This window comes from Anolis sagrei, chromosome 1 (genome assembly GCF_037176765.1).
Source record: "Anolis sagrei isolate rAnoSag1 chromosome 1, rAnoSag1.mat, whole genome shotgun sequence".
Taxonomy (NCBI): Eukaryota; Metazoa; Chordata; class Lepidosauria; order Squamata; family Dactyloidae; genus Anolis; species Anolis sagrei.
The window spans coordinates 247,272,235-247,294,757 of record NC_090021.1 but is presented as its reverse complement, the minus strand read 5'-3'; the positions used below and the strand labels follow the sequence as shown (position 1 = coordinate 247,294,757).

The following is a 22,523-nucleotide window of genomic DNA, read 5'->3' as shown; positions in this document are numbered from 1 at the left end:
TGCATCTATTGTTAGCACACAACGGCTGAAAGCTGCACTCCCAGGCTGCCCCAACATGCTTAATGGATGTAAACCGAGGATACCTGCTCAATTCAGACTCCATCTATGCATCATGGCCAAAGCTGGAAGAGCCGTTCCAGGACGCCCTGTGACCAAAGTCACGTAGAAGCAGAATCAACATGGAAGACTAAGGGGAATCTCAAACGTGGGTGATTTCTGCAACACACTACAGTTTCTATATATAATTAAACAGATAGGCTATTAGTTTACAGTCTATGTGGAGCTCAAAATCTTTGATGTAATCCCCCACCTCTGTTCATCTGTTTTTTCTCTCGCATACATGGGACATTTTGCTGCCTGAGGCAAAGCAGCAAATGAGGCCCCACATACCCACCTGCCTAAGTGAAGAACCTTAGCCAAAGTCAGCGATGTTATTATGGCCTATAAGGTGGAAATTCCCATGAGCCGCTCTCCTAATTCCAGGTGATAAACTACAATAACATCAATTTCATTAATCATTTGCTGCCTCAGATCTAGTGGTTGGCTCAGTCTGCCTAATGAAACCAAACTGCTGGCTGCAGTAAGGAAGAAGGTGAACACTGGGACTAATGAGTGAAACAGCGGGTCATAGAGAGGACTAGGAACCTGTATACTTCAAATCCAGCTGTGAAATGATTAGACACATATTTAAGTAACAAGACAAACAACAAAACAAGTATGCATCTGATAAAGTCCAATAAGAACACTCTAATACATTCCATCTAAGTGTCCTGATCTGGAGGTGACAGTTCAGATTAATCCTCTATCGACCCACTTTTTAGTTGCTTTTAAAACATTCCAATTTCTCTTTCCTTCTGTGAACATGCTAATATAATCCCTCTTCTCTGAAGAAACCCTCTGTCTATTATCCACAACTCATATAGCTCCAACTAAACTCTAATTCAGCAATCTCCATTGATAGCAAAAAAAAAAAAAAGACATAGGGAATTCCAATATTACACAATGGACATATTTTTATAAAAGGTAAAGTATTAAGAAGTCTTCTCCAACTAACCAAAGAAGAGCTTGTTAATACCACAGCACTAAAATCATGCCATTCTCTACTGCACTTTGGATGAATCATATTTAATGGATGCTCAGAAGCTGAGAGTGGAGCTTTTATACATGATGCTTAGCAGTTCCAGTGAGATTTTTATAAAAGGTTTCTGCAATTCGCTCTCTAATACAATAGGAAGTGATCACTTCTATTTCAGTTCATTTCCAGAAACATCTGGCTTGCTAGCTATTGTGGTAGCATCTCCAAGGGAAAAAAGAGCATGACAACTTGGCTTTCTTCTATCTCAATTATTAATATCCACTCCTTTCTCTTACGTGCCATCTATTCATTTCTAAGCAAAATCAGCAGCACCTAACATAATATCATTGCAACTTTTCCCACAGTTGACAAAATTTCTCTACAGGTTTCCGTGGTTCTTTGTGGGGTACATTGATCCAATTTCTATTCCATTATTCTGTTAGAAATTACTAAAAAGGTCTTAAAAATACAAATAAGATCATAAAATTAAATGTATAGATACTTTGCAGCAAGCAGATAGCCAGAAAAGAATCACGTTCTAAATCTTGTCAAATTTTCTTTCGTATCAGGAGCTATTTGAGAAACTGCAAGTCGCTTCTGGTGTGAGAGAATTGGCCGTCTGCAAGGACGTTGCAAAGGGGATGCCCGGATGTTTTTGATGTTTTACCATCCTTGTGGGAGGCTTCTCTCATGTCCCCACATGAGGAGCTGGAACTCACAGAGGGAGCTCATTCACACTCTCCCCAGATTCAAACCTCCAACCTGTCGGTCTTCAGTCCTGCCAGCACAAGAGTTTAACCCATTGTGCCACTGGGAGCTCCTATCTTGTCAACTGTCAAAGGCAGACCTCCAAGTAGGCCCTGGCCCACCCTAATAGTTTCAGTGTTGGGCTAGGAATATACAGACCTGGATTCAAATCCCCAGTCGGTAATGAAGTTTACAGGATGCCTTTGAGCCAATCTCTATCTCTCAACGTAACCCACCACACAAGATTATTGTGAGGTTAAAAATGGAGGAAAGAACAATGTGTGGCACTTTGCACTCAGGAGGGACATGAATTTAACAAAAAGATTGAAAAAGATATTTTCTATCACAATCAACTCACTATCACTTAGATTCCTGTGTCTCCTTATGGTAAATGCAGCACATGGGATGTATAGTTAGTTAGAATCAGAAACTATCAAGCCAAATATCATTGTTCTATCCATCATAACATACAGTTCTTGTGGGTTTTTTCGGGCTATATGGCCATGTTCTAGAGGCATTTCTCCTGACGTTTCGCCTGCATCTATGGCAAGCATCTTCAGAGGTCTGAAGATGCTTGCCATAGATGCAGGCGAAACGTCAGGAGAAATGCCTCTAGAACATGGCCATATAGCCCGAAAAAACCCACAAGAACTGAGTGATTCCGGCCATGAAAGCCTTCGACAATACATTGAACATCATAACATAACTGTAATTGTACTTGATAGTATTTTAACTTTGTGTCCATGAAATAAATATTTAATTGTGGTTTTAATTTTTATATTTGCCTTGCTTTTACATTTCATTGGGTTGTATCATGTTATTGGTAGCCATCTTGAGTCCCTATGGGAAGAAAGGCAGAACAGAAGTAATGATGATGATGATGATTACCTAAAAAGAAGGAAGTCATACTGACAGCATCAATACATCAACAAAGCCACAAGGAGAACCAACGTTCTTTCTGAGACTAAAAAAGTACTATGTAGGAGATCTATAGGAAGAGGCCACAAGGACAGACATAAAGAAGTGGTTGAGTGCATACATGTGAAGTCATCAGTATAGGCTATCACTTGTGGCCGAGTATGATTACTCGAGAGTCTTGGTGGTTGATTCTTCAAATAAAAGAAATCTGGAATTGGAAAGCAAGCAAGTTGTTCTATTTTTCCCCTTTTGTGAGATGAACTTTTCCATTGCAGATGCCTGACATCACTTAAGTCATGTGCCTTTCTGTATTCCAGTCTAGATCATTCCTATCTAGTCTCCCTTGAAAGACATGATGAGAATTCCTGCTAACCGTCAGCCAGCCTAAAGTACCCAATCTTATTTCTAAAGTAAGTCAATTATTATCTTCAATGGAAGTAATTTTACATAGGATTTTTAAGGTAGCAAGACTCAATCATTATTAATTAAAAGGAAGATTGGATCCACTTAAGAGGAATTAAAACCCTCAAAGCAAAAAAGGGGTAAGAAGAAATCTGCGAAAGGCTAAAAGTATTGAGAGATACAGAATTACCCAGTGTCTCTGAAAATAAACATTCGAATATATAATTCTATTAAGAATCAGGTGGATCAGCCATTGGCAATGGTATTATAGATAACAATACCCCACTGCTTCAGTTATTAATTGCCTAGCTTCTCCAAGCATCTACAAAATAAAGAGTTGGCAAGCCAGATAATTTTTAGAGCCATGAGGATTGAGCCAGAATTCATTAGCTCAAGATGTACTGCTTCAAACATGATTATATCCCCCCCCCCCACTTTAAACAGAAAATCATTGTTGATACCAAAAGTATATTCAAACTATGTATCTAAAATTTTAAACAACTAGAAGAAAAATAAAGATATATTTATCTGAAGTACAACATTTCTGAGTTAAGGTTATGCATCAGCACCCCCCTTCATTTTGCGCAGCAATCCAATCCAGTCATTCATTATCTATCTTTCTAAAGCTATAAAACGCAGACTGGCTTTCTTTTAAATTTATTTTTAATTTGGCTCACGGCAACTGATATTCTCAGTCAGACCACTTTGAAATTCTTTGTGTAGAAAAGATAATTATAGCCCCAATTTAACTTTTGAATCACGATCCAATCTAATCTTAAAATCTAGGTTTGGCTGTTGAATGGACACAGATTGAGCGATTTATACACACGTTCAAATACTAGAACATGAACTCTGTGGAGATACAATCTATGGAGATAAAATGCAAGGAAAATGCAAAACTTGAAATATCAGCAGCTCTGTTTTGGGATGGTATATAGGAGACTATATAGAAAGACTCAATGGGGAGGTGGAGGAGAAAAAGAAGCAATTGGGGATGAACTGCACATGAAAGGATTAGAGATGTTTCAACAGAACAAAGGTATCAGAAATGTTAGGTAAGGCTGGAGTTGAACTAGATGTATTTGGATGACAAAAAATTAAAACTCCTTTCCTTTGGGCGGAGACATTATTGTGAATTCAGCAAGAAGAGTTCCCAAATGCTGGCACAGACTGTAAAAAAAGGAAAATGTGATTTATATTTCAAAAACAAGGAGAGAGAGAGAGGTAAGTTAATATATGCACACCTTCTAAAGAGATTAATATATTTTCAGGACTATATAGTAGGAGCTGGACTCAAATTGTAAATAGACTAATATTTTACATTATCTACTCACACTGAGAAAAATGACAAAAGATTTCAAACATATTGCAATTATAGACAAAGATCTATTTGCAATGGAAGTGTTTGTTTATTATCCAAGTCTAAATCAGATCTTCTTAAACTTTTCCCACTTTCCAGTTGAGAAATGTTTATGTGACCCAAGGTATATAAATCAGGTATAAAAAATCAAACATTTACTAAAAACAAATCAGTATGTGCAAGGCTTGTAAACAGGCTGTTTTTCCCTTTTGTGGAGTACAACTTAAACCGTTTTTGCAGAGTCCACTGTAAACATTGCACATTGTTGTTAACAGATTTGTGTAAATGTAAAAAGGTAAAGGTTGTCCCCTGACATTAAGTCCAGTCATGTCTGACTCTGGGGTGTGGTGCTCATCTCCATTTCTAAGTCGAAGAGCCGGCGTTGTCCGTAGACACCTCCAAGGTCATGTTGCCAGCATGACTGCATGGAGCATCGTTACATTATGTAAATGTATTCCATGTATAAACCTTTTACTATGGCCAATTTTTTCATGACCCCAACATTATTTACCTGATCTAAATAACGTATATGTTGTTCTTGTGTAATTTATGATTTATGGCAACCATAACGGAAAACTTATCACAGGGTTTTCTGTGGCTGAGATTGTGTGACTTGCCAAAGGACACCCAGTGGGTTTGGGAATCGAATCCTGACCTCAAGAGTCATAGTTCAACGCTCACTAGAAATGACTCAGTAGAAAAGACAATAACGTTTAGTAAAGTGGAAGGCTGTAGGAAATGCCCACATTCCAAATGGACAGATTCCTGGGTCTGCAAGATCTGAGCAAGGCTTTTGAGGGTAGGATGACTTGGAGATCTCTCATTCATAGGATTGCCATTAGTCAAAGTAAACTTGACAACAGTTAAGAACTTCAAATGATATGAACTTTAAAGGCCACTAAAATGCAGCTAAGGAACATATCAGCAAGTTCAATGTACCTGTTCCCACTTACAAACAAATTTAACTTAAGAACAAACTTACAGAACGTGTTCGTAATTTGGGGACTGCCTGTATGTTTCTCCCCATCATCATCACCAGCATCTTTAAAATTATCAATCTTTAGGACAAGGAGCTTATAAACCTTTGGCTATGTCAACAATTCATTTGTCTATCTTAATGCTATTTTGATTTGATGGTACATGAGGAACAAAATTAGTGGATTTATACCAAAAGAACACTGTGATAAATAAACTTCTTTACTTCAGAGTGCCTTTGTTATCGGCCATATCAGTTTAAAGCAGAAGGGAGGATGACTCACCTTTTGCAAGGCTTAAGTCTCTCCTTCTCTCTCTTTTTCTTTGCCACCCTTCTGCTATATTTAGGACTGCCTTCAGTCAAACAACTGCCATGCTCTCCTTACATAACCTAATTTACATCTGGAACATTACAGAACCTTGGTCTCCTCATCAGGAGAAATATCAACTGTAAGCAGCCATTTTCCTCTTGGATTTTGCATTTTGGCTGTTCTTTTGATCAAAAGGAGAGGCAACCTATTCTGATAGAAGGAACAGCAGGGCAGTCAACTTTTTTGTTTTTGCTGTAACAAAAACTTGCACAGCATCATAAAGATACAACTAATTTGTTACTCTTTAAAGTGCTACAGGGCTATGTTTTTTTAAAAAATGCTAGTGAACCACATAGAAATCAAGACAGAGCTCTATTACTAACCTTGTAGCAACATTACAGACTTAAATCAACAGTGTAAGTGTTGGAAAGTTAAAGCACCAACAATGTGACAAGTAAAAGAAGTCAGTAATGCAGAGTAAAATAGGTAAGCAACCCCTAATATATCCACTTGTATTTTTTAAATCTATATACAGAATGATATGCATGTCCTTTGCTTCTTTCCTCCTTTCTCCAAGGTCACTGCTTTTGTGCTTCTCTAACCATCTCATCACAAAGGGCTAAAATCGCGGCATGCGCTGATTTTAGCTCAGGTCACCCACTGAGTCAGCCAGCTCCAGTCACATGATGCTACGCCGGCTCCATGGCTGAAAGAGGGCAGAGCCAGTGCATGCCACCACACAGGAGAGCTCTCATGTTGCCACAGAATGCATGAGGGGAAGCCACATGCATTCACGCTTCCTCCCATCTGATCATTCTCAGCTGGATCCGAGCAATGCGAGGCATGGGGCACTGGATTCCCCATGTCCCTCTATGAACTGGAGCAATACCAATGGCTATCACTAAGGAAGGACAGGCAGCACATGGAAACACCATCAAGATCGCCTGCACAAACATGATGCATTGAGTTCACCTTCAGGAATTTTTAGAACCACATTTGGTGTTTTCCATCTTTGACTGGCTTTCATAAAACAGTAAGTATGGGGTTACCATTTCCAGTCACAGGGGCTGACATTACTTTACATACAACAACTCAGCCTACAAATCAATTTGTAACCCATCAAAAAGTGTTTGAAATATTTTCATATGTAACATTGAGCTTCGATGTCTTACCTGTTTGTGCCACCATATGTGTCCATCCATTCCACACTCTTCTGACTTTTTCACCTCCAAAATAATGTGCATCTATCTTCTGAGGTTTTAGAATAAAGTCACCTTTGTTCACTAACTGTTTGTGTTTGTTATTTCCCCAAACATATAACTCTCCTTCATCTAAAAGAAAGGTATCAAGAAAGGAAACAGGAGGTGTCTTAAGGACACAGAAATAAAAACGAAATGTCATTGTTCCTTTGCATATTTTCTCTCTCTTCATGTTTATGAAAACTGACATAAACATTTTTAAAGGTACACTGCATGTTTTAAAAAAAAGCTATAATCCAGGCATTACACTATATTTATAGAACTATTCATAAATGCAATTTAACACTCCTATCTCCAAAATCATGAAAACTGACCTGAATTACAAAATACTTATCTCAAGCAAAAAAAAAAATGAAACATATTTTATTCATATACAAGCAAACACATTATGAACTTATCCTATATAAAAAGTACATATTTTTGTATAGAAACATCATTTCCTCTGTAAGAATGCTAGTTTCTGTAGAGGAGACTTGTTTTCTGAACTGAAAAATGCAGTTTACTGTATGTGTGTGTGTGTGTGTGTGTGTGTGTGTATGCAGCAAACATATTCTATGCAAGAATTGCAAACAAAACACACACAAGGTGTTACAAAAACATATAAAGGGGAGTGATATCGAAACATTAGTAGTTCTATAGTGTGAAGCTTACACTGTATATCTTGCAAGCCATGAAGTACCTGTATGTTATTTTAATCTTGTTGTAAAATGAACTACATAATGACTTTCAGGAGACCATAATCATCAAATAGAATGGGAGGGTGTGAATTTAAAATGGCTTAGCAATAAGTCAAGACAATTCCCAAATAAAGCTATTTAGTTAATAATAATCTAACCATTTATTTTTTAGGGAGAGGAAGTTAAGTTGACGTTTTCATTTTTTCTCCTTGTAACACCTTTGATGTAGACACAAATCTACTAAAGAAGGCAAGAGGAGTGTGTTTACATGAACAGTGAAACACAGAAGGTGCACACTTCATAGTAAATGTTGAACCAAGTCTTGGAGGCTTGATGCACTGTGTGATTCAGCCAAATAAAATGGATGGCTACACCCAGTGAAACATACCTGTGAGTGCTGCAGCATGGTATGAGCCAGATGCAACACTCTTCACCTTGGTATCTTCCAGACCTAAGATAATAATCCATTATATGTCATCAGGTAAAGAGAGAGGTTTTGTTTCCAGAGGCATTTTGCAATACAAGACCCCACAATACACAGCTTTATAACAAACAATGGTAGTGCAGGATTTGTTAGAAAGTGAGCTGCCCTCCCAGGCTAATTTTCTAAATCACAAAGAATAACAGGAGATTATTCAAATATGGATTAAAGCTTTACAAATCAGTGTTTATTTGTACGGTCAAAACATTTAATTTCAGCTCTTTAAAAAATAGAAACACAATTATTTTGTATGAGAACATCTCAGAAGATGCTCTACATTGATGTTTGATAAATATGACTATAAACAACCATCTCCCAAAGAAACTTTGAAGTAACATGTCACAAGTAGCACTGTTACACTGCCACCATTGTTACTTTTTAAAAATAATATAAGGAAATGCAACATCTTTATGTTATTGGAACAAAGGCTAAATCATTACCCTTAAGGACATTTGTGGGGGAATTTTGGTCTAACATGTCCTAAAAATCTGCACTAGAGGACTATGTCCCTCTCAAGCAGGTTTCCCTTACCAGATAAGGCTGCAGATGAAGGGACAAAAAAAACCCAGATGCAACTATAACTGTCAAGTTGGAGTTAGGCCAAAATGTTTGACAATTGCATTTATTCAAGCAGAAGTTGGCCTAAGTAGACTCCCTGATGAACCATGAGAATTCCTTGATGACGATGCTAAGAACTTCTATAATGCGTGCAAGCAAACCCATTGTGTTTCACTGCCAGATTGCTCCTAATAGCAGAGACAGCAGTTCAGTCATAAAAGAAATCTCAGGGGGGAAAAGCTTACGGTTTAAGAGCCGGACAGTCTAATTTCTAGGTAAAAAAAGCAGGTTGAAAGTTTTAAAAGAAATTTGTGAGATGAAAGAAACCATTGTCTTGAAGCCTTCTGAGAAATGTATGTCTCTGGGACATAAAACAGTGAATGTAGGATATTACCTGATATTCTTCATCAGCGGTTTACTTATATATAATTAACTAAGTTTTCCCTAGACTCCATGGGGATCAAAGTGGCTTTTATTCCCCCAAACATCCTGTTGTTGTTGTTGTTGTTGTTTTTCATGTCAGGAGCAACTTGAGAAACTGCAAGTCACTTCTGTTGTGAGAGAATAGGCCATCTGCAAGGACAGTGCCCAGGGGACGCCCAGATGTTTTGATGTTTTACCATCCTTGTGGGAGGATTCTCTCATGTCCCCACATGGGGAGCTGGAACTGACAGAGTAAGCTCATCCATGCTCTTACCGGATTCGAACCTCTGCCTGTCAGTCTTCAGTACTGATGGCACAAGGGTTTAACCCATTGCACCACCAGGGGCTCCATCCTATAGAGGTGGGATGGTGTCTTCACCATATTTTAGAGAGGGCCTGGGTATTGCCGGCTCAGTAGAGGCCTTCAGTAGATTATCACACTATACTACACTTTACATTCTATAGCTCCTCCTGTTGAATTTTGCGATTTTCATTTTACATGGAGGATTTTAGAATACTCAGCCAGGGCTGCACTAAACTACAAATCCCAGAATTCTGCAGAAGGCAGCCACAGAATTTACAGTGGAATGCCAAAGTGTAGTGTGATAATCTCCTAAAAAAGTGTAAGTGACTGAAAAGGTCTCTTTGGTTCCTAAAATGGCCCAGAGGGCCAAAAACATGATGAAAATGCCCCCACAACTCTAAGAGGACATTTGAGGGCAAGAAAAACAAACTTTTCTGCTCTGCAAGTATCATAAGAGACGCCTAACTAATGTCAACCCTCTGGATGAGGGAGCTCCTAGAGGAGATTCAGTTATTAATCACCCTGCTCAGGTCTTGCAAACTGTGGTCCCTAGCTTCCTTTATTGAATCTAACCATCTGTAATACAATCTTCTCTTTTTCATTACTGCCTTCAGCTCTTTCCAGCACTGGTGTTCAATGCTATATCTTTATACTTCAGGACCTTATCTAGTTTCTTTAAGCTGACTTTCTGATGTAATGACTAGTGTCCATTTTGACTGATGACTGGGCAAGGTATATTTTCAAAACTTTATTTCAATATCTTCATCAAACGGTTAGCATGTTGTTTCTACATTCCCTTTATTTGATACTGATAATATGTGTTGATCATTCAACAGTCCTGCTCCTAGTTTCAATTTCCTTTGACTTCTCAGATTTTGTGAAAGACGTCCTTGTGTTTGGTTGGTTACAGCAGATCACAAATGGCCATATACTATAATGAAGCAAGAAATATCCCTTTGTAGCAGCCAAAAGCAGAAGAGAGCATGACAGTGGAGAGGTATATGGCACTTTTGGAAAACAGTGGGCAATAGGCTCTGAATAGGGTAAGCCAGAATCTATGGATCTTTGCATAATGACAAGAGCAGAGTGTGGAACTCTTTCTTGTTTAGACTAAAAACCCTGTAATGCCTGCTGAACATGACAGCTGAGACTTTCTGGCTGTTGTAGCCCAAAAAAGTACAAGACACCTGTCCATATCCTAAATATTTTAGTACCTGAGATGCTATGGCACAAATGCAATATATATATTTTAAAAAACAAACCTGTTACTTTGCACGGTTCTCTTGCCCTCAGAAAGGATGGAACCATTTCTGCTTGGCATGCCCGCTTTGCCTGAGATGACATACCAATTCCCCACTGGAACACTGAACCATTTTCTTTTTGACGTGTACATGCAAAAGCAAAGTTAATTATGGATGTTTTTAGAAACTATTCCCGTGCTAATACACTAGGACAGAATATATTAATATTTTCATTAACAAGAATATAAACATAAAAGATGTTTTAACATGTGAATTGTAAGAGTAAGATAATTTTAGCATAAAACCTTCAGCAGACCAAATATGCTATGGTTTGTGGCTACTTGACACATTTTGGTTTTTAAGTAAACACTTTAGATCTGTCAAGCGTTCAACTCTAAAATACCCCATAGAATTTTATGCTAAATGTCTGGTATAGAGGTACTGTATATGCTCATATATAACAGTAAGAATTGCAGTCAAAAATCAACCCAAAAAAGCAAGGTCATTATATCCACAGGTCAGTGTTAGGACTCTCCCTTAACTCTTACCCAAAAAAGGAAACCATTTCCTTCTCTGAGGACCCTTCTACACAGCCCTATATCCCAGAATATCAAGGCAAAAAATCCCACATTATCTGAGTGTGGACTTAAATAACCCAGGGCCCTTCCACACAGTCCTATATCCCAGAATATCAAGGAAGAAAATCCCACATTATCTTGGAAGGGCCCCAAGTCAGTACTAGGAGAACCTAAAAGAAGCAACAACCTCTCTACTGACCCATCCACACAGCCCTATATCCCAGTATATCAAGGCAGGAAATCCCACAATATCTCCTTTGAACTGGGTTATCTGAGTCCACACTCAGGGAATGTGGGATTTTCTGCCTTGATATACTGGGATATAGATGTGCACTCGAGCATGGAGTGGCTGAGTGCACAGCTGTCATTTTTTCCTAAAACAAATCTTAAAAGTTAAAAGTTCACAGAACAGTGGGATAGTTCTGCAGGGAGCAAAAGATGTGCAGGCTTTTTGTTGTGTTGTTATTTTTAAAGCCTGGGTACATTGAGGCATGAATAGAACAGCTGGAAAAATTTCCATCATCAGCAGATATTTTAAATATCATGCAAAACTCTCTCAAGAAATGGGGAAAAACTGTTGTCAGTTTGGATAGACAAAAAAGCTCTTGGTTTACCCCTTCCAGAGCAGGAACAGACTGTACCCTAGTTTCATCAGCTCCACGCAGCCTGCCAGCAGATTAGTCACTTCCCAGTAGAAGAAATGGAGCCTACTTCTAACCATTTGGTCCCAAGTGTGGGTAGATTCATACAATTAACTGCTGAATAGACACATTGGTAAATTCCACAAATTCAATAGGTCTACTCTAGTTAGAACTAACAATAGGATATATACTTTTTAATGTATTTACAAAGTATTGCCCTTTACCTCCTGGCCACTCTCCTTATATTTCAGTCATCTCAACACAAAATGTCTGATGCAGACCTACAAAAACAATTATGTTGCATATATTCCACTCAGATAATACAACCATTATAGTATCAGAACTGATGGAAAAAAATAAAAATCATACTTTTAAGTGAGCAAAGTTTGAATTTTTGAACACTTTAACTCCTCATCATTGTAGGAGATATAACTCACCAGTGACAGCAAGTGCATGTCTCAGTCCAGCAGCCACATTTACCACCTTCTCCTGTAAAGACTAGGAGACGAAGGGAAAACACACACTTTATGTGTATTTAAGGTATATAGACTACAGAACCAATGCAGCCAACACTTGAGTTTTCAAAAATGAGAGTTTGTTTTTCTGTGCCTTTCAAGTCATTTTTACTTATGGAGCTGAGAGTGTGGAAGCTCACCCAGCGGGTTCTCACAGCCAAATAGAAAACTGAATCCTGCTCTCCAGAGTCATAGTCCAGCACTCAAACTCTGCAGTACAATAGGAGTGTATGCACAATATTTTCAAAATTGACTCAGAAAATAGTGGTTACTCCTTCTTTGGAGGTTTCTAAACAAAGGGTAGATGGGCATGTTTTAGCTATATATTCCTGCACAGCAGTGCTTAGATTAGATTGACCTTGTTGTCCAGACCTATGATCCTAATATAAAGCATCTGTATCATGCATCAACAGTAGCTTTTTCCGCTGCTGGTTCCAACTGTGTTGGGCTATATCTCCCATCATCAACTGCCAGCGTGTCTACTCCGGAAGTATATCTGCAGGAATGTGACTTGAGAAGGAAGCAACTCATTTTTACAGCTACACAGGATGACAGTCGTTCCTCCACATTTCCAATTTTGACTTTTATGGATTTGATTAATGACAGATTTACTTGAAAAAATGTTCTCTCTGGGACTCTCTTGGTCCTCCATGTCACCTTCCCCCAGTCATGCTTTAGGAACTAGAGATTTCCAGATGCTCTGATGGGATTTATAATGAGCTTTCAGTTATTATAAATGAACTATAGAGTCATACTGGAAGATTAAAAATTCCTAGAGATGAATGCTCTAAGCAAAAAATAGCAATTCTTTATTACAAGTTTTCACTTTCACTGGGATCTTGTGCCCCTAACCCCAGTGAATATGGAGGACTGACTGTTTTTCTTTTTCCCAAAATAGATAATTAATGGCATGTGCTGATACTTTAAGAACAGAATAATTGCTTTGCCCCCATATAGATGGTTTTCAATTCAATCCCTCATATCTCCAGCCATGGCTAGACAAAACCTACCTGAAACCCTGGAGAGATACTACCAAATAATGTCAACAATACTGGGCAACATACACCTGCATTCAAAAGCAGCTTCCTGTACTTCAAAATGAGAATGCTAGGCCAGAATCAAGTTTTCAAGCAGCTTACCTCGATCCTCTTTGGGACTGTGCTTCCTCCAGAAGTCAGAGAAATTCCCAATTGTCCAAATGAATTAGATCCACATGAAAACACCTGCCCATTGCCTGCAAGACACAGTACTGTGTGGCAACAACTTTAATTGTGTATCTTAAGTCAACGTCCAGAGTACTGTGATACATGCTGCCTCAGTGCACAGTTCCCTGAAAGCTTGCTGTCAGCATTTCCTAACAGAACCTTTGCTGTGGCAAGTTAATTTTCCCTTTCCCATCAGGAATTACTCCTGAGCAATGTCATGATTGACGAGGAGTTAAACAGGCATTCTCACTACTTTTGTTCCGAAGTCAGATAATGACTTTTCTGTTTCTGCAGGACTTTCAACCCATCTAAACAATGTGCTGGACTTGCTTTTTGTTATATCTATTATACTGGTATTTTTGCTTATATTTTATAGTTTATATTTTTATCTGGTTTTAATTTTTCTGTAGTTGATTAATCTTTTAACTTGAGTATTTTAACTACAGTAAAAACCCCATATCCATGGGGGACATGGTCACAGGCCAGACCACAACGACCTGCCGTTGTATAGGACCAAGGACCTTACATTACCTGGCTTCTATCCCAGCTTACCAGAGTATGCAAGGTCTAGTAAATTCCTTGAAACCATTTTTCCCCAGGTTCAGCGATTGAAACTGCGGATTTGGTTTCCACAGTTACTGGGGTCTTAGTATATATGATTTTTTTTTCACCCTGTTGTGAGCCACATCGAATCCTGAACTTGGAAAAGGGTGGGAGAAATGATCAGAGTATACATTTTAAGGTAGCAGAGGTGCTTCTCAACCAAGGTAACAGTTCCTTTATCTATCATATATAAATTAATTGCAAAAAGTGAGATATGAAGTAATAAGTAGCACCAGTAAGCACAGGTATTCACGACAATGTACTGTATAGTTGTTATCCAAGTATATCTCTCATGTCCATATAACAAAACAGAAGTTTAGAAAAATTATGTTTCTTATGCAAGCTATAGTGAAATGTTAGTGAAGCAAAGTTATATTTCTTAGTATATCAACCAGATCAGTACCTTGGGCTAGATACTGATTTTCCAGCATTAAAAATGATACCTCCATATGTTCTGGTTAGCACTTTACGTAAAGTTGCCATAAACTTCAAAGCTATGTGTCCCAAAATTCACTTTTGAATATTTAGTAATAAGAAACATGTGATATATGTGCCTGTTTCTCATATAACAAGGTATAAATTTGTAAGCATGGTTAATACATGCATGCAGTGTCCTTTTTGTAAACATATATGCACCTATTGACTCTGGGCTCAATTTCTGTCTCTGAGTTTGCCTTCTTGGGATTTGTAACATCAGCTATGAAAAATTGTCCAGTTCTCCTTTATTTTTAACAAGGAAGATAGTATATCTCAGCTGTTATTCCATTGGTAGCAAGCCCAGTTGAGCATGGCTGAGAAAAAGAGCAATTCTGGGCTTCATGCGTTCCTTGATACAAGCAGTTATGAGTTCTCCCAAAGAATGTTCTACTTTTGACAATCTCAACTGGACAGTATCTGCCACATATTAGTGTATTTCCCCATTAGAAAGATCAGGCCCAATCCAAAAATATATATTAATCTCATTCATATCCCACTTAAAACAATTAAATGGAACTAGTACCACTAATACAAGGAAGACCCACCAGTATGAACCTGAAACATGAGCTCTGTCTCGACCACTGTATCACAGAAGCACTAAGATGAACAAACAGTATGTTTCTGATTTCCAAATGTACAATAATTTCTATAAATCTCTTGAACTGTATAGGATTAAGTGTTTGGTGAGGCACCACCACTCTTTGACAGAGAAATCCAAAGAACTTGTGAAATGACAACTCCCATGATTCCATAGTATTGAATCATAGCAGTTAGTGGCATTAATTCTACATTATATATATATATTTGGACAGTTAAGTGATGTTATATACTTCAAGTTGATTCTGACCTATGGCAACCCTGTCACAGGGTTTTCTTGGTAAGTTTTTTTCTCAAAAGATGTTTGCCATTGTCTTCCTGTAAAGCTGACAGTATGACTTGTTCATATCTGAATAACATTTTGAATCCTGGTCTCCCTGCATTTTATTTAATACTCAAACCACTACAAATGATTTAACCCTAAAGACAGATTTACCTGCAAGTATAATTGTAAAATCCCAGCCACAGGCAACTTGTATGACAGGACAGCCACACAGGGAAGAGCATAACGTGAAATGTGTCACATCTTCAGTATGGCCAAGTCCTAACTGTCCATTTTTATTCTGGCCACATAAAAAGAGTTCTCCAGTATCTGCAAAATGAACAAATATTATCAGTGCAACAGACTCCAAAATACAGGTGTGTGTGTGTGTGTATGTGTGTTTTAAGACCCAGTTCTGGAAAAATGTGTACAGAAAATTAGAAAATTCAAGGAAGGAGTATGGACACCCCTTTTTTTCCTGCTACAGAATTGGGGGACCTGTGGCTCTCCTGACCTGGTTGGACTTCCAGCTCCTATCACTCTCAGCCAACATGAACAATTTTTTTAGCTTTTTATAGGCTTTATTGTAGATGCAATAAGATATAGTTTAATTTATTGTAGGGATACGCAAGCTCTTCAGCTGCTTGTAGACTTTTTAACTTGATGCAGAATCTTGCTTGTTTTTTCCTGTTTGCATGAGATATGCCTTGTTCTTTAGAGCCAATATGGCAAAACTGTTTGTGTGCATTACATTCTCATTCTTATTGGACAAGATCCGGAATTTAAACCCTCAGATAGTGGTGGTGCTCTAGCTAGGTTTACATTTTGTAACTTTTTCTGTACAGAGCCAATTTCTGAATACTGTTAGGAAATCAAATAAAAAACAAACAAAACAAAATCATAGGAAACCAATGACCAATTATTGAAGTTAACGGAATCTGGAATGCAATAAAAACGTTCTATAGGGCCACAATTTCATGAACCCTATCGTACTCACACTTGTTAATCAACTGGGCACTCACAAAGACAAAATCAGCACCTGCCATCAAGCTTATACATCACTGAACTAAGGATTGTAGGAGATGCATAACCAAAATTTTAAATGCTAAATTTTGCAATGTAATATACTGTAGGGGTTTTTTTACCGGTAACAACTGCAGAATGTCCACCTCCACCAGTCATGTTTTTGATGGTTTCCCAATTACAAAGAAATCCTTTCAGAGCCTGAGGCAGCAATACATCTTCTTTGTGACCAAGACCAAGCTGGCCATAACTATTTGCTCCCTATAAGGAGAGAAAAAAGTGAGACATATTTATTTTAATATAATTAACAAACTTTCTGACAAAAAAACTCCTTTTTATATATTTTTAGACACCCAGCAAATCCCCCTTCTTTTCTTCCTCTTCTCTTCTAGCACCAACTACACTGGGAAGATTTTGAAGAAAAGCTGAAGAAATGTTAAGACTTTCTACATCAAGCAAAAGTAGAGTGATGGCAGTAAATATCATTTATTTTGTCATGTTTGTATGTTTACACTCTTCCTCCAAGAACTCAGCCTGACTGCTCCAGCATTGCGTCTGGGGCTCCTTCCACATAGCTGAATAAAACCCCGCATTATCTGCTTTGAACTGGGATATATGGCAGTGTGGACTCAGATAACCTAGTTCAAATCAGATATTGTGGGGTTTTCTGCTTTGATATTCTGGTTTATATAGCTGCATGGAAGGGCCCTGGGTTAGGAAGAGACCTGAACTTTCTGATGGCCTCCATTACCATGCCGGTGGGTCATACTGGTAGATTGTTGCACTCTCATCTCATCTTCCCCAGCCACCAAGCTGCCGTCACTCCAGTTGTTTCATTGCTTCCTGCTCACCGCTGCTGCTGTTACCCTTTGTTGCTCCCTTCTGATTTCAGTCACAGCCCACACCAACAACTACAAAGTGTTTTTTCAGTACTTTCAAGGTAGCTGGCTTTTTCTGTTGTGCCAACGTATTGCATCCAAGGCATTCCTAGCCCCTCACTATGCATCCTTCTGCCTAAGGCCCTGTAGCCATATCCCTCCCTCCTCTACTGAGTTGCACTGTTTTTCTAGTATTCCTTGAAGCTTTCTTCTGCAGCATCCACGTCATTCCCCATGACATCTAGCAGCATCAGTGTGCTGCCCCACATCAGCTCCAGGCTAGGCAGGGACTTACGCTCCTCCATGGTCACCGCTGCTGCATTGTATCTGCATTGCTTGTACTATATTTGGGGATATTTGGGGAGAGAGGGTTCACATGGAGAAGGGAGTCAATGATGAGGGGGGAAAGTATTATTATTTATTATTTATTAAAAACATTTATATTCTGCCCTTCCCAGGGCGGAGCACAGCACATACACGGCAAACATTCAATGCCGGGACACAAATTCACATAAAATACATAAACATAAAAAAAAATTATTTAAATACACAATTTAAAACCGTCCTGCTGCTGACCCTGGATGTCGATTTGACAAATGAGTCCCCAATTTCCCACACCCACCACAAAAACTTCTTTCCCCATCGCAAATGCATACTTCAACTGTATTAGTCATGATGATGTTGTGAATAGATGGTATAGTGGATTATGATTCGTATAAGCTTATCCCTTTATAAATGTGTTACCTCTTAACACTGTTGTTCCTTGTTGTTATATCTTGGATTCAAAGGCTAATGCTGAGACCTGGATGACAAGCAGCCGCCAGGCACCAATCCAACTTCTTAACTGCAACTAACTCGTAGAATATGGATCCACTTCCATTCCAAGTCGGCAGGGTGCAGCAGAGGCACAAGCACTTTAAAGACTTGCTTAATAGAGTTGGGAAGCATATCTTATTATAAGGAATTTCGAAAACCAAAATACTCCAAAATTTTCCAGAGGGGTGGCTTTCTTTTCTGATGTTTCAATGTACACAAACTTTTGTTTCATGCACAACATTATATAAAATTATCTTCTGGCTATGTGTACAAGATGCATATGAAACCAATTAAACTTCTCAAAGACATTATGTATGTGTATGTAAATACAAATATATATCCGTAATAACCCAAAAGCCAACACGATGATTTAGCAAAACTGATACATCGCCAACTTTGATTAAATATGTGTAACAAAAAAATTTAAATCTGTTCTTGCTTTGAAATTGTTACTGCTGTTTAATTGTGTGGTACTTATTTTGAAAGTTGTTGTTATATTCCAGGAACTTCATTTTTGTGGCTGCCACAAACTATGTTGAATTGGTTGAGACTCCATGAGATACTCATTGAAAACTATAACAAAACATGTAGCAGGATGTCCCACAAAAACAAAGATTTTGCAGTTTAATACACATTTTCCATGTTTTTATAATATAATCGATTAGAAAATGACTTCTATAACCCAGAAACAAAAACAGCGTGACTTGGTGTAATTAGTGGCATTTTAAAGGATTGGAAACCCCAACTGACTAACGCAAAGAAAGAAAAGGACTTGCTAACAGTGTGCTTTGTGAATGTATTTATTTTGTATCAAAAGCATTGCATAAATTAGTATAAAACTAGTAAATTAGAAGGTATGCAGGCAGCTAAATATATTTTGACCAAAAACGGGCAACAGCAACGGCTTTGTTTTGTGAATGAATTAATAGGATGAATTTAGTAGACGCAAAAGAGGCAATTTTTTAAAGACTGGTGTTCCTTAGGGTCACCTGGAGTCAGAAACTACTTGAAGGCACCAAAAAAAAACATTATATCACATTTGCTTATAAACCCTCAAAAAGTAGGGAATTACTTTTCTATTTGTTGTCGAAGGCTTTCATGGCCAGAATCACTGGCTTACTGTGAGTATGTATGGCCATATGCCAGAAGCATTCTCTCTTGACGTTTCACCCACATCTATGCCAGGCATCCTTAGACGTTGAGGGCTCTGTCAGAAACTAGGCAAGTGAGGTTTATATATCTATGTAATGTCCAGGATGGGAGAAAAAAACTCTTGTCTGCTTGAAGCAAGTGTGAATTTTACAATTGGCCAACTTGATTAGCATTTAATGTCCTTGTTGCTTCAAAGCCTAGCTGATTGTTGCCAGAGAAATCCTTTGTTGAGAGGTGTTAGTTGGCCCTGATTGTTTCCTGCCTGGAATTCATCTGGGTTTTTTTTAGTGTTGTTCTTTATTTACTGTCCTGATTTTAGGGTTTTTTAAAATACTGGGAGCCAGATTTTGTTCATATTCATGGTTTCCTCCTTTCTGTTGAAATTGTCCACATGCTTGTGGATTTCAATGGTTTCTCTATGTAGAGATACAGTGTAATATTTTCTATAGTTCACATGCTTTCTCTGTTTTTTCCCTATTTCTCTTCTTCCTTTTTCCGTTTTCTTATTTTATATTCTGTTTCAAACGATTGCAGTTTTTGGGAAATTATTTATTTATTTATTTGAGTTTTTCATTTTTTTAAAAAAATAATAATAATAAGGAAATCAAACAGTTCTGTTGGGAAGGCAAACACTGCAAAGACAAAGAAGCCTTCTTTCCTGGGACCCAGAGCCCTGGAGCAGGCAGGGGAAGTGTTTTGGACTTCAACGCCCACAATTCTGCCGGCTGTTAGGAATTGTGGGAGTTGAACTCCAAACACCTGGAGGGAAGGCCGAAGATTGCCCCCACTTGCTCTCTCTCGAGAGAGAGAGCCCGCTGCCTGGAAGAGCCGCCCCTCCCTGCCGCCGCCGCCGCCGCCGCCGCCTCGCGGGGACCTACCCAAGTGAACAGCGCCTGTGCGGGCGCCTCGCGCGCGACCTCCATGGCAGCAGAAGGGGAGGAGTCATTGGCGGAAGCGCCCGCCCTGAAGTCAGACTGGGCGGGGCTCCTTCGCCGGGCGGAAGTTGCTTGGTAGGAAAGAGGTGCTGCTAGAACAGCCTGGTTTTGCTAGATACAGCAATAGAGCAGGAACCTGGAATCAGGCTGCTTTAACTGCCATGGCTCAATACTGTGGAATTGTAGGGATTGTAGTTTGGTGAAGTACCCAGCACTCTTTAGCAAAGAAGGGCCTTGCAAAACTACAACTCCCGGGATTTCATATGGCAGAGTTTAATAACGTTTAATATTGACAAGCTGGAATGTGTCCAGAGAAGGGCGACTAAAATGATCAAGAGTCTGGAGAACAAGCCCTATGAGGAGCGGCTTAAAGAGCTGGGCATATTTTGCCTGCAGAAGAGAAGGCTGAGAAGAAACATGATAGCCATGTATAAATATGTGAGAGAAAGTCATAGGGAGAAGGGAGCAAGGTTGTTTTCTGCTGCCCTGGAGACTATGAGGTGGAACAATGGCTTCAAACTACAAGAAAGGAGATTCCATCTGAACATGAGGAAGAACTTCCTAACTGTGAGAGCTGTTCAGCAGTGGAACTCTCTGCCCTGGAGCGTGGTGGAGGCTCCTTCTTTGGAAACTTTTAAACAGACAATGGATGGCCATCTGTCAGGGATGCTTTGAATGCAATTTTCCTGCTTCTTGGCAGGGGGTTGGACTGGATGGCCCATGAGGTCTCTTCCAACTCTATAATTTGATGACATTAAAGTGCATTACTTCTGCCGTGTCCCAGCCTAGTGGGATGGTGGGAGTCCTATGGACATCTTGGAGGCATGTCTCTGTGCATTCAAGTCGCCTATCAACCTATGCAGGCATTCTTAAACCGCAGCCCTCCAGCTGTTTGGGTCTCCATTTCCTAAAGGCTCCAACCAGCTTGTTCAATGGTAAGGAATTCTGGGACACCTGGAGGCCCAAACAGCTGGAGGCCCACCTTTTGAGCATACATGACCTATGGCGACTCCACAGGGGCTTTATAAGCCAAAGAATAATCAGAAGTAGTCCTGCCAGTGCCTTCCTCTGAAACTGAGCCCTTCAACCTTACTAATGGTGATCCTGGGAGCACCCACACTGTAGAATCCAGTTTGATACCACTTGTAACTGCCATACCTCAATGCGATGAAATTATGGGAGTTGTAGTTTTACAAGGTCGCTGCCAAAGAGTGCGAGTGCCTTGCCTAACTGCAACTCCCGGGATCCCATAGCATTGTGCCATTTCCGTTAAAGAGGCGGTAAAGTATATTATACAGCAGGTGTGGACAAACCTGGGCTCTTCAGGTGTTTTGGACTTCAACTCCCACAATTCCTCGCAGCCTCAGGCCCCTTCCTTTCCCCCCTCAGCCACTTAAGTGAAGGAAAGGGCCTGAGGCTGTTAGGAATTGTGGGAGTTGAAGTCCAAAACACCCGGAGGGCCGAAGCTTACCCATGCCTGCAATAGTTGGAAGAGAAAGCTGAAGACAAGTGAAAACTATACGTCCCATGATTTTCACATTGATGGCCTGTTCCAAGTATTCCTGTTTTAGTATTTCTTTCAAATGGAGCCTTGTGTAACCTTTAAAACTAGCCAGTTTATTTCAGCATCAACTTTTGTCAGCTGCAATCTACCTCTTGAGATGCGCCTGAGGCTGTTAGGAATTGTGGGAGTTGAAGCTCAAAACTCCTGATGGGCCAAAGCTTACCCATGCCTGTTCCACAGTGTAGCTGCACTTGGGAAGCAGTTTCCTTGGATACACTGTTATCATTCTATGAATCTTTTATTCAATGTGAATGAATACATTTCCTTTTCTCTTTCACACGTGAGAGTGTATTTAATGCAGGCCTAGCATTAGGAGACCAATCTTGTGCCAACATTACCATGTTTTGAGGATGGAGGGAATTCAGGCTCCTTGCATCCAAGATGTAACCTGCATTGGCTTTTCTGTTGGTTTGCTGCCAGTGGTTTGAAGTTCTCTGCTGCGTGAAAACATCTTACGCCAGACAGGTCAGGAAATCACATATTTATAGCCACATCTGGAAACTTGAGTTTAGTTTGGATTACAGATACTGCTCATGAACCCAGTGG

General features: G+C 39.3%; 1 protein-coding gene across 4 annotated transcripts in view; it reads right to left on the bottom strand.

Moving 5' to 3' along the window:
* The window catches only part of SERGEF (secretion regulating guanine nucleotide exchange factor), a 115,763-nt gene extending 95,315 nt beyond the window's left edge, over nt 1–20,448 (bottom strand). For all 4 annotated transcript variants that reach the window (XM_060767983.2, XM_067462627.1, XM_060767992.2 and 1 more), the window contains exons 1-8: nt 20,357–20,448; nt 16,755–16,893; nt 15,784–15,939; nt 13,605–13,699; nt 12,388–12,448; nt 10,753–10,866; nt 8,113–8,175; nt 6,961–7,119 (exon numbers count right to left, since the gene is read on the bottom strand). In XM_060767983.2, the coding sequence (XP_060623966.2) occupies nt 6,961–7,119; nt 8,113–8,175; nt 10,753–10,866; nt 12,388–12,448; nt 13,605–13,699; nt 15,784–15,939; nt 16,755–16,893; nt 20,357–20,401 (832 nt within the window). In that variant the 5' untranslated portion in view covers nt 20,402–20,448. The remainder of the gene's footprint in view (nt 1–6,960; nt 7,120–8,112; nt 8,176–10,752; nt 10,867–12,387; nt 12,449–13,604; nt 13,700–15,783; nt 15,940–16,754; nt 16,894–20,356) is intronic.
* Nucleotides 20,449–22,523: the final 2,075 nt, after the last annotated feature.